Genomic DNA, 12,514 nt, shown 5'->3' with positions numbered 1-12,514 from the left:
CATAATGACAGGAGAAGGATTTCAAAAGGGCAGGAATCCTGCCTGGTTGCTTAAATAGCACTAATGATATGCTTGCTCCTGTTACTCATTTATGTAATCTCCATAAGGAATAATGGCGTGCTAAGATAAATAGAGCACTGGAACTACTAGCTCTCATACAGCATCCCTGTCACCGCCCTGGTGCTAAGTCTGGGAGCATTTAAGGCGTAATAATCTGCTTTATTTCATTTAAAAAAACAAAACAAAACAAAAAAAAAACAAGAACAGCAAAACCCATAAATTGTATTATCTTCTGTAATTGGCAAAATGGGCATTAAATATTTTTTTTTTAATAAGAAATAAAAAGCATTTTGCATATATTTCCATAATTCTCCCTTGCTAATTTTATGTTACATTCCTTAGAAAAGGCTGACTATAAACATAAGAATGATACAATGTTCTTAGAGAAAAGGCTTGTCAGCCTGTATCTAGAAGCAGCCAACTCCCATGCTAGCCATAAAAATGCTCCGATTTGCTTGGAAGAAAAAGATTTCATATTTATATAGAAGGAATACGCGCTATTTCAAATTTATTTAGGTACTTCTTCATTAATTTGACAAGAGGATTAAAATAAATAAAATAGAGAGGTGTTGTGTTGTTTTGTTTTGTTTTTTTCCTGCTAGCTTGCATGAAATTACCCCGGATGTTCTGAGTTACTTGAATAGGTAGTTTCCATTTCCATAAATCCAACTGCCAAAAACTGTCTCAGACAATTTTTATACCTGTAAAAGTGGGAAACAAAATGATCTGCTTTTGTCCTATCTAAATCAGTCTAATGAACTAGTCAAATTAAATAGTCAAATGAGTTTTTCATAAGAGAGACTGCAATGAAAAAAAAAAAAAAATTTAATTTAAATTGCACCCATGGTCAGTTTTGTCAGACACAGTTGGTGCACATCTCTCTTTATCCTCATTTGATACCTCGGACAGTTAATACAGCATATTTTGTTTTGGCTTTGCTAAGTTTAACCTTGCTGTGGTCAGAATGCTCTTACCATGGTACTCAAATGCTTTTTATTATTCCTCCTAGCCTGTACCTCTGACCAAGAAAGTCCTCATTCTACATCTCCATCTGCTTTGAACTTTCCCAAATGATCCTATTTGCGCTCAAATTTTCACTATCAAAATCTCTCAGGGAGTACTTCCATCACATGTACCATGCAGAACTGAGAAGTCTTTCATCTCTAAGCACACTATGATGTCAGCATTTTTGCCATCTGCAAACAATCACTTTAAAATATTCACTCAAGCTACTGCTCTTAGAAGGCATGCTCCAAGCAAATGTGCTATGGTTTCTTGTTGATCTCTTAAGACTCTTCGCTTAATCTCTTCTTACTCAGAGTGTCGTCGGAAACACTGAAAACAGCCAGGTTATGAACACTGCTTATGAACATTGCTTCATAAGTTCCTTACACTCTATCCTTACCATAAGTAATGTCTAACTTTATGGAAACATGAATGTGCACACATTCTTCATTCAAACCAAATTTCTATGAAGATTTGCTGGTGCACAAGTCCAATATTAATGATTATACAGTAATGGCCATAGTCATATTAGCAGTAACACAGATTAATAGTAAGCTAATTAAGTAAAATAGTGCTCAACAACTATCTTTAGATGCACTGCACCACATGAAAGGTTCTGCAGTCCTCCTGTGTGAAGAGCTGCCTCCTGTATTTACTTGGAACCTTCTACCAACTTTATACAATGCCCTGTAGATCTCGTAGGGGAAGAGACAACTAACAGCCAACTCAAGCCACTCTTCCAAGCCACACATCATTTTGAAGACTTGTACAGTTTTCCCCCGTTGGCTCTTTCCAAGCCAGATGCCTGATATTTCTGCCAGCTGAAGACAGCAAGTTCAGTAGTTCTTTACCCAGAAGTTGTTTGAGACTTCTGATGATCCCTGTTGCCCTTCTCTGACACATTCCAATTCTGCTGAGTGCTTTTGACCAGAACTGCGCCAAGTACTTAAGATGACAGCAAACCACGTCTTTATACAGCAGCATACTGAGATTCTATGGTTAACTTTTGGTTCACTTCCTAATCATTTCCAGTATTTGATTTGCTTTTTGACCACTAAACAACAAGCTAATGCTTTCACGGAACTATCACTTATAACCCTAAGACCTTGCTCCTAAGGGATAACAGTTATCTTGGACTTAAAAATGAAAAATATTTTTCTTTCAGATCGAAAGTCCCAGAAAAGCCTCAGGAATGTGTCTTAAATGACACTGTTATACTAGGAAAGTGATTTATTATTGTTATAATTAGAGAAAAGAACTAAAAATGGTGAGAAAAGTCCTGAAATTTTTTATGAAGTACAAATCTAGAAAGACCAGCCACAATTGCTACCAAGTTCTTACGCTTCTGTGTTTAATTGCATTCAACTGACACATGCATAATAATTTTATAGAAAGCATGAACAGCTCTCACTGTTCCGAGCTATGTTTATACACCGTCTTCAGTTACTTTTCTGAGAACGTGAGATAACTGTTCTGCATTTATTAAGGTTTAGTTTCACTCAATTTCTTTAATGAAAGTGTTTTGTGAATATATAAACAACTATGTTAAAACTTTCATATCAACTTATTCTAAGAGCAAACTACCTGCAACAACATCCTGATATGGCAGCATTTAATATCCACTCCATAGTCTGCGCAGTTTAGGCAGAAGACCCAAAGGACAGGTTCACCATCGCATATTCTTTCAAACTCTTACAGCTCACTGTATTCATAACTCACACCACTTAGTTGTTGTTGTTATCAGCTTAGTTAAAGCTTTGAAATGCTATCTGCCTGGGAACAAAGCCATTCTATTTTACTAAAATGAAGATGGCAAGTAATAATTAAAGCAATTAAAAAGCAAACAACCAAAACAAAGCAAACAGAATTTTTCCAATCTGCTTGAGTGTGATCCATAACAGACCTATAGTGCCTTAAGCGGGAAAAAGAGAAAATAACAGAGGATATCCACACTACAGAGAAGTATTTTCCTTCAGTTGCTTATAATCATAGAATCATAGAATCACAAGGTTGGAAACGACCTATAAGATCATCTAGTCCAACAGTCCTCATCACTCCTCATCACCATCACCATTGCCACCACAAGCACTAAACCACGTCACGCAGCACGTCGTCCGGATGCCTCATGAACACTACCAGGGATGGCGACACCACCACCTCTCTGGGCAGCCATTCCAGTGTCTGACCACTCTGAGAGAAATAGTTCTTCCTATGTCTAATCTAAACCTCCTCTGATACAACTTGTGGCCATTGCCCCGTGTCCTGCTCATTGCCTGGGAGAAGAGGCCAAATCCCTCTTCACCACAACCTCCCTTCAGGAAGTTGTAGAGTGCAATGAGGTGTCCCCTGAGCCTCCTCTTCTCCAGACTGAACAATCCCAGCTCCCTCAGCCACTCTTCGTAAGACTTAATGTTCTTACTTAGATGCAAACAGGCTGCAACAGAGCCACGGTCAGTGAAGTAACCACTCCGCAGAATTAGTCTGTGGAGGAACTTTTCTCTATCCACCAGCCATTCAGGCACAGAGCCTCTGCTAGCTGCCTAGGAGAAAATGCTATGACTGCTTTTCCATGTGACCTAAGCCAGGTCTTAACATTATTTCCCTATTTTAATAAATCCTCCCATCCTAGCTGCTCTCTGATATTCATTCTCTAAAAAACTTTATGCTATGCAGTAAATTATGCATGATGAAGTTGTGCTGAGACAAAAAAAAATTAAGCTATCTCTTTTATTTCATGTACTTTGATATCAACTGCAATACGTCCCTCATGTAAAAAAAAAAGCCACATTTCAGTTATGTGGGTGCTGACCTGCCTAGAGATATACTTGTTCATAGCCCATTCCTGCCCTGTGAGTAGTCAGAGTGAAGATCACGGGACTGTTTGTGAACACACTTGAGTATGAAAGTAAAACTTTGCTGACTGTTTCAAGATAACTTCAGGAGTATTGCACAGGAGTACAGATAAAGACCTAGAAATCCATACATTGTGGAGTTAGATGGATAAAAGTGGAAACACTTAAAAGATTGTGGATCTGGTGCTCAGGGATATGGTTTAACAGTGGACTTGTAGTGTTAGGTGAATGGTTGGACTTGATGATCTTATAAGCTTTTTTTTTTTTTTTGAGAGTAAGTCAAAAGTCATGAAAGTGTTCCACATCCAAATGATAAAGAAAGGAATCACCAGACATATTCTTTGAAGTACTCAAATGAACCCAAAATATTCTCAGATAAACTAGAATTCAAGTAAAAAAGACACAGGGAAACATACCTTAGATGACTAGTAACAGTACAACTTTTAAGCATGCAATTCATGTTAAACAGTATAATGCCACCACATCACCACATGGGTCACCTAATAGAAAGATAGTAGGTCAATCTATAAACCACTTGGTGTGGTCTCACTGCCAATATTTTACTGGCAAATCAAACCATGATGACAAGATAAGTAGTTTACAAAGTTTCCATTATTATCATTATTGTTATTACTATTATTGTCTGGAAATGAGTCATAAAATAAAAATACGATTTCCCACAAGAATTTGGAAGGAAGATGTTTGCTTTGAGAAATATGAAATGAAAAAAAACAATTCAGGTTGCATATATATATATATATATATACATGTATATATATGTATAAATTTTTTTGACAGCTCTCCAGAAGATTAAAAAAAGCTCCAAAGGAGACATCGTCCTGCATTTCTATGGGTGGAAACAGTTTTCTCTGAATGCAGGCTGATTGCACTATTAGAAATGCATGATTATACCCACATTTAATACTGGTTCAGTAAAAGGTTTTGTATAAAAATACAGGATTGAGGATGCATGAGGTACGCAGCCCACAAAGTTAAAACCATTAAATCCAGAAATGACAGACTAAAGATAATGCTAAGATACAGAACCTTCCTGAATCTCTTCTTTACAGGCACAGTGGAAATTTATATGCTGTATCCAATAATGTCTCATAAAACATAACAATATATTCTTAGAAAATTGATAGAAAAAATATGGGAAAACTCATCTTCATAGTCAGAAACCCTTTCTGTGGTAGATGGCATATATCAATGACAGATGCAGTTCAGTTTGCTCTAGAACAATTATCAAGTCCTGGTTTATCTCTTTGAAAAATAACCCTGTTATTTTCATAGTTAAAAATTCCAGGCCCCTTTATGATCCACTCATTTTAGCTTTTCCAAAAATCAGTAATACCTTCTCATTTTAAAAATACTGTTCTGAGATAATTAATAAATCATCCCTTTTGGCACTCAAACAAGTACCTGTTAATGTGACTAAAGCATGACTAAAAAAAATCCAGTTTCTTCAAGATATCTGTAAGAAAAATCATGTAGTTACAGAAACTTTGGTCACCATCCAGCTGTTTACTCACCCATTTCTTGTCTAGTACTGCAGATTCCTGTTCCATATTTTTGTAGCTCTTTGGTTACAGTTTTCAAAGCGTTAGGATCTGTTTCTGCAAAGCCGAGGTAGTTATAAGAACCCATATTGATTACATTCTTGATGGTTCTTCCTGTAAACCTATAATCAAAGCAAATTTTAAAGAATGCTGTGACCCTTCTTTGCACTCAAAACAAAAACAAACAAAATTTCCAAATTTTGTTCCATCGTCAGCCTTCCATTTGGAATTCACAATCCTTATAATGTTAACATCTTACTTAATAATTATTGCATCCTGCTCACAATGAGCAGGAGAGCTGTAGATGGCAACATACCAATATTAGGTGAAATGGCACTTCTGTAGATTTAAAAAAAAAAAAAAAAAAACAGCCTAGAATTTTTTATGGTACAACTTAGAGAGACTATTTTCTCAAACGGCTCGCCAACAGCTTCCACTGGTGTTACTGTACTTACACACAGAGTAAACATGAGGTGAATGACATGGGAAACACTGTGATACACTCCACCCTAAACACTGTCTGCATGATGAATTTCCATATCCATTTAACTCAGTAACAGATAGACTGAAATGATAGACTGAAATTTTCAAGTTTTAAACTGGTTAAAACTCACTTCCAGAGACTCATTATGCAAGATAGAAGCCACACTTAAGTAATGCAAGAAATTATTATTCTAGTCCAAAGGGATATAACAAATGTTGTAATATTCTGGCTACGATGTTATAAATGAAGCACAGGAAGTTCTTTCTTAGACTGATAAAGATAGGCAAAACTAGTTTGTTACAGAGTTCAGTCCCTTCCAGTCTTCATTGCTAAACAGTGTTCAGAAGAAAGGGGATAGACTATCAGAACTGTACCGATTTCAGGAAAAAAAAAGTGCTGATGTATACATTAGTTGGGGATCTTGGTATGATGCACTAGATGCATTTTTTCCCATGCTTTGCAGATATATCAGGATGAACATTTACAGAGCTGAAAGCTGAAGAGTGTCAGCCAACTCACCTAAATGTCCAGTTGTAATCATCTGTAACGCGTTCCATGAGGTCAAACTGCGGCCCTGGGACACTGCAAATTGGACGATTCCAGTTATCACGTATTCTCATATAGAGGTTTCTGGTGTAAAAGTTCTCAAAATCTTGATAAAGTGGCACAAAATCCTGGTTTGAAAACATGCACAGGGTTACGTTGCTAGGAAAGTGTCTGCTAAGGAACTCAAGCCATTCCCATTACATAGGAAAAACTGATGGATTAGTATGCAGAAGGTTACAATCACCACATATTTTATGCTACAAACAATTCCAATTGGAAATTATATTTAATTTCTTTGAAGTACAGGTTATTTATTTATTTATTTAAATTTCATATGGTCCAGAAGTTGGCATAATTCTCCAATCCAATCTTTGGGAAGGTCAAGATGAAGTCACAATACTTTCACTTACATAATCCACATTTCTCAAACGGGGCACTTTGTTATGTGCAGAGTACATTCCAAACCTTAGATAAACAACAGGTTGTATCTCAGTAAATGTTTGATACATTAAAGCAAGTCCAGTGTACCTGGTTTCAGCATTGTTGGCCAGACAACAAGTTTGGTTGACGGTAAGTTTCTGTCTGTGAATTTTAATTTGGAAAACAAACTAACAGGAAGGTACAGAATGAAAACAGACATTTATCTGAAACCCTAACACAGTCATATTAGACACTAGATAGAATAAACTGGTAAAAGAAAATGACATGGTATGTAGGAGACTGAAGAATGAACTGAACATGTTGTGCCTGGTGGATGGTATGGAGATTCGACCAGCATGTCTGAAAGCAAAATAGTGCATGAATAGTCAAAACATGAAGTTAATTCAAAAGGAGAATCCAAAATAAATATATCATAACACTATGATATTTCATTTGAAAATGCACATATCTTCAAAAAGTCAAAACAGAAAATCTTTTTTGAGAATTTTATATGTAAGAGGAACAGAAACACTATTTGCATTTTTCCATTCACTATGCCAAGTGTTATTTTAAATTATAGTGCAATCTGTACAGGGCAGGGAAGGTGGAACAATAAAAAAATCTAAACAAATTCAGAATGCAATTAAACTTGCTGGGGTGCAAGTTTCATTTAGGAATATGCAAATTCTAGGCAAGGATTCACAAGAATTCAGGCTACATTCACTTTGCACCAGGACAATTTCCACATGTTTTGTGACCAGCTGTTTGACAAACGAAAGTGAGCAATTACAAAGATATGGCTCTGCCTATTGCTACGATAGACAAGGTAAGAAAGTCAAACGGGACAAAAAAAGATCAGGGTAAAGAGATCGGGAGAGACGATGTATTTAACAGTAAGGGGTTTCTGAGTTTTCTTTTTCTATAGATTGAACTAAGACACTGAGGTACATAACTTCTTTTTCATACGTACTTTTTGTTGTTGTCTCTCCTGTGCAACGTTACGTTTTTCTAGTCCCCAGGCTCTCATAAAATCTCGCAGGTAACCAAATATTGTGCCCACTCCAAAACCCACAAACGTAAGAACAGCAACATACATTGGTGCTTGTTCAAAGTGCTCAATAAATGTTTTTTTGTGGGGAGTTCCGTTTGTTACACCATTCTTCTGAAAATACAGAACAGAAATTTGCAACATTTAAATAAAATAATATTTTATTTGATCAAAGCTTATACCAAAACCTTAGATCTTGAGGAAGACATTTTTGTCTACTATGGCACAAATCCAGAGAGGCATTTAGAGCTCTCACCATATCAACTAATGCAACCTATCCTTGAAGAAGAGGACCTCTAAAACTGCCCTTGGTACTGATCACTGCAAGCATGTTCCATTTTTTCTCCTGTCAACCAATGTCTTCAATTGCAGATGCCTTCCACTTACCACTCCCATGTCTATTTTGAAACATTTAAAACTTATGAAAGACTAGCAACGCATTGTTGTGTAATTGGACAACTATTTCAAAGGTGATTAAATGGAAACCACAATATTCTGTTTTTGCAAGACAACTATAAAAAGGGAAGGGCAGCATTGAAAACTCACCCACATCGAACCTGACGCTGCTTCTTGAAGTCTTTTGTAACACACTAGAGCAGCTATCCCATACACAAGAAATCCTGCCTAATATAGGGCATCTTTACCATGATGCTCTTCTTGATGTGAGCAAGTATCCAAAACAGCAGTGATCCCAGCCTTTTATTTTTGTTTCAGTTTTTTTTTTTTAAAAAAAGGCCTTAAATACTTTCAATTACCTCATCCATACTTTTAAGGGTACTCTAGAATAAAAGAGGCAATATACATGGACATGTATGCATCCCTTGTCTGCTGGAATTAGTCACCCTAGAAGCTTACAAATGTGTGGATGAAATTATTTGGTTGTTAAAATATACCAAAACCTTCAGCAGTTGTTAGTGAAAGAAGCTAAGTTATTCAATTTCAGTCTTCTCAGATCAATCGATATTTGCAAGGTTATCAGATTATTCTTTTGAATAGAGGTCATCCCCTTAGTTCCTTAAAGTATGACAGTATTTTCCTGTTGCTTTCTAGTGATGTCCAACCTACCAATTCAAAAACATTTAAAAAAATGTAATCCAGAAAAAAAAAATAATCCAAAAACAACCACTCTTTGCCTGTGGAACGAATGAGCAAAAAACAAACAAAAAACCAAACAGCCACAACAAAAGAAGGAGGTTATCTATTGATGCAATGTAGCAAATTGAAATACGATAATCATGCTAAGAATCACCACAAATTATCTGCACTTCCTAGACAGATCTAGTGTTACTGGTCTTCCTACTGCCTTAAGCTGCCGATATAGTCAAAAGATTTTCATTTCCATTGTAACGTCCAGTCTTGGTTTCACCATGTTTTCTTGGAAGAAAAAAATGCTGAATACAGGACAGAATGTAAAGATTTCATAGGTAACCAAAAAAAGGGAAAAAAAAATCACTAGGAAATGGTGAAAATAACGTGTTTAGATTTAGAAAAGATTTACTGCCCTGTGAAGGAGAAGGAATAAAAAGCTGTCTTTTCCAACATGAGCACAGAATTTGGAAGCGATTTTACACTAGCACCCCTACCTAAAGGTAATTATTCTTTTAGGTCAACCTATCTACCATATAAAACATTTTGTGAGCCCAAATTAAACACATCAAGTCATACGCCAGGTAAGACACAACGGCTATGTGCACACTACATCACAACACTGTATTTCATCCAGGACTAAGCTAAGTCCCGTTACCTTACATGTGTGATGGACTACGAGCATATTTATGGTCATCTATGGCAATTCCACTGACTTTGTACTTTGTAAAGCTGTGATGATGTGATAATGAACCTGAGTTCAGAGGAGAGAATTAGCATGACGATTCCGTTCATCCATTTTATTAATAAAACTTTACTATTACGTATTTCATTTGTAAAGAAACTGAGAAGCTTTGGCTTAGACTCCTGCATTGCAAAACTCTTCTGCAACACTCTTTTGCTATGGAACTCTTGTTTGAGCTACGTTCTGAGCTCAGATGCTCCCATTTTATGCATTGGTATATGCATTTAAAGATTTAACCACTGTCACCTCCTATTCTTACAGCAAACAGCTAGTGATAAACTGCACATCAACAGGAGTAAAACACTAAGAACATGAAGTCAGATAGTGACCCAAATTTTCTAAAAGAACAGACTATCAATGTTCAAAAACAAGAGTCTTCAAAAAGCAGAAGTTAGTATAAGGCTGAGAAAACAAATTCAGAAACATACAGTGAATTTTTTTCTAAAAACAGAAGTGGGTAAAACAGGGGCATTCCATCCATCCCTGGAGTTCCACAAAAAGAAGAAGAAGAAAAAAAAAAGAAGTAGAGGAAGACTCCAAGCACTGAAATAACCAAAATAGGTGGATTCCAGGGAGTCATAAAACTGGATGCTTTTGTGCTGCACTTCAGATATACCATACCTGAACTCTAGCAATTCTTAGCAGATGATGAGGGAAAGATTCTGAAAAAAACAGTGAATAATGCTTTCCTTAGTACATTCTCCCAACTTCCAACAAACTGAAGCTTGGATATTTCACGATCCTGAGACTACATTATCACATTTAATTGTCATTGGGGATACCATGAATATGTTCTTATTTTTGAACACACAAATAGTATGGGAAAAAAATAATGAATTTCAATAATTGAGTTAGCCTGAAAAAGAAAAAAAGTATTTCACAAATTTTTATTAGGTAATTGATACTTCCACTTGACAAGTTACTTTACGACCATTGGCTTCCACTCAGTTTTCCTATTCAGCTAATCATGCTCTCTCTCCAGTCAGAGATCCCTGAGGGACTCAATTCCCTGCATCTCCCTGGCCAAAGGTTGTATCTTTGTAACCCTCCAATTCTGTCTTGACAATGCCAACTTCATCAGCAGCTCAGAGCTGCTCAGCAACTTTATTCTTCACAAGTCTTGAGTAAATATTATCCTTTGTGATATGCTAATTCCAAATATTATTGTCTTGTTTAAAAAAAATAATTCTGCTGATGTTCCAAATCAAAATAGTTTCTCACAAGTCTGCCACTGAGTAAGAATACTTTCTAGGCACAAACACAAGGAATCCACCAAAGCAAGGAATAAAGATAAAAAAGACAGGAAGCTAATAGATAAAATTAAAAACAAACATATTTTAAAACCCAGCTCAACAAATCTAGGATTTCAACAGCTTTGTGGAAACAAAAAGCAAAATCGGGATTATAATATTTATCCTCCTTGCACTGAGGCTTACTTAGCTTACCAGATCACATTGCCTTGTACACTCTTACAACCAAAGATCATTCTGGCAGCCCTGCCTCATAATCTCCATCTGCAGTGCACAGTTATATAGAATCCTTGTTGACAGATCTGGCAGCAGCCTTAAACCACAGTTGCAAAGTGGTTTCCAGTAAGACAGTCACAGCAAGAGAATTTCTGGGCAAAGTTTTAATGCCAATGAAGTCAATAGGAGCAATTCCAGTACGGTCAGTCAAGCCAGCTTTAAATGCAATACATCTTGTATCCCTATATTGTGCAGTTTACAAGAGAAGAGGTAACCACGTACTCCAGTATAATTTATGAGTAAGCCCATGAATGGAATGGAGATGAGGAAACTGAGACCTGAGAGCCCATGTTTTCACACAAGACCATTTTGTAGAAGCAATGTACACTGCAAAGAAATCCAGAAATCACAGTCTCCTTTTTGAAACCTCTCCTTAATTAATATTTTGTAAGCTATTATGGCTCCTTCCAGTACAGCAGCGGTAGGTGTATATATCCTTGAAATAAAACTACTAGGAGAATAAAGTCTTTTTCTTTAAACATATTTCCTCTCCTAGAAATAAACACTGATCCAGAAACAGATGAAACTTTTATTTTACACTCCTTCAGTTTAAGAAGCACATTTAATCTGTTTCTGGATCAGATGTTATCACGTTGTTGCATAAAACCTATAAAAACGCAATGTAAGCTGAGAGATCCACATAACGCTGACATGACAAACACAAATATGAAAGGGATAAATGTTGAAAACCATAAATCAAATGACAGCCACATTTGCCCTGTTTCTGCCTGATTCCAAGAAGCCATTGAAATCTCATGTGAATTATGACAATGCATTGCTACAGCCAAAAACCAATGGGAGCACAGACTGACAATCACTGATGAAACATCTGGTTGCTTGCAGATAGTTTGGTTCTACACAGAGATGAGCGGAGCTACTAAATGCCTTCCTTGCTTCAGTCTTTACTATTAAGATTGTTCCTTAGGAGTTTCAGATCTGGAGATAAGAGAGAGAATCTGGACAAAGGAAAACCTCCCCTTGGTTGAGGAGGATCTGGTCAGGGACCATCTAGCCAAACCCGACACACACAAGTCCACAGGTCCCAATTATGCACTCATGAATGCTATGGGAGTAGACAGAAGTGACTGCTGAACAACTCTCTATCACCTTTGAATAGTCACAGCAAATGGGAGAGGTGCCTGAATTCTAGAGAAAAGCCAATATTGTTCCAGTCTTCAAAAAG

The 12,514-nt window shown here is 36.6% G+C and overlaps 1 protein-coding gene across 10 annotated transcripts in view; it reads right to left on the bottom strand.

Annotated features, from left to right (window-relative positions):
* SPTLC3 (serine palmitoyltransferase long chain base subunit 3) overlaps positions 1–12,514 on the bottom strand; it is a 398,986-nt gene that overhangs the window by 43,346 nt on the left and 343,126 nt on the right. For 9 of the 10 annotated variants that reach the window (XM_048935743.1, XM_048935749.1, XM_048935741.1 and 6 more), the window contains 3 exons: positions 7,897–8,088; positions 6,480–6,634; positions 5,450–5,598 (listed from right to left, as the gene is read on the bottom strand). In XM_048935743.1, the coding sequence (XP_048791700.1) occupies positions 5,450–5,598; positions 6,480–6,634; positions 7,897–8,088 (496 nt within the window). The remainder of the gene's footprint in view (positions 1–5,449; positions 5,599–6,479; positions 6,635–7,896; positions 8,089–12,514) is intronic. The other variant, XM_048935746.1, reaches the window with a different exon arrangement.

The sequence above is a fragment of the Lagopus muta genome, chromosome 2 (assembly GCF_023343835.1).
Source record: "Lagopus muta isolate bLagMut1 chromosome 2, bLagMut1 primary, whole genome shotgun sequence".
In the NCBI taxonomy this organism is placed as follows: Eukaryota; Metazoa; Chordata; class Aves; order Galliformes; family Phasianidae; genus Lagopus; species Lagopus muta.
Note: the sequence above shows the minus strand (reverse complement) of the source record. Positions and strands in the feature narration are given on the sequence as shown.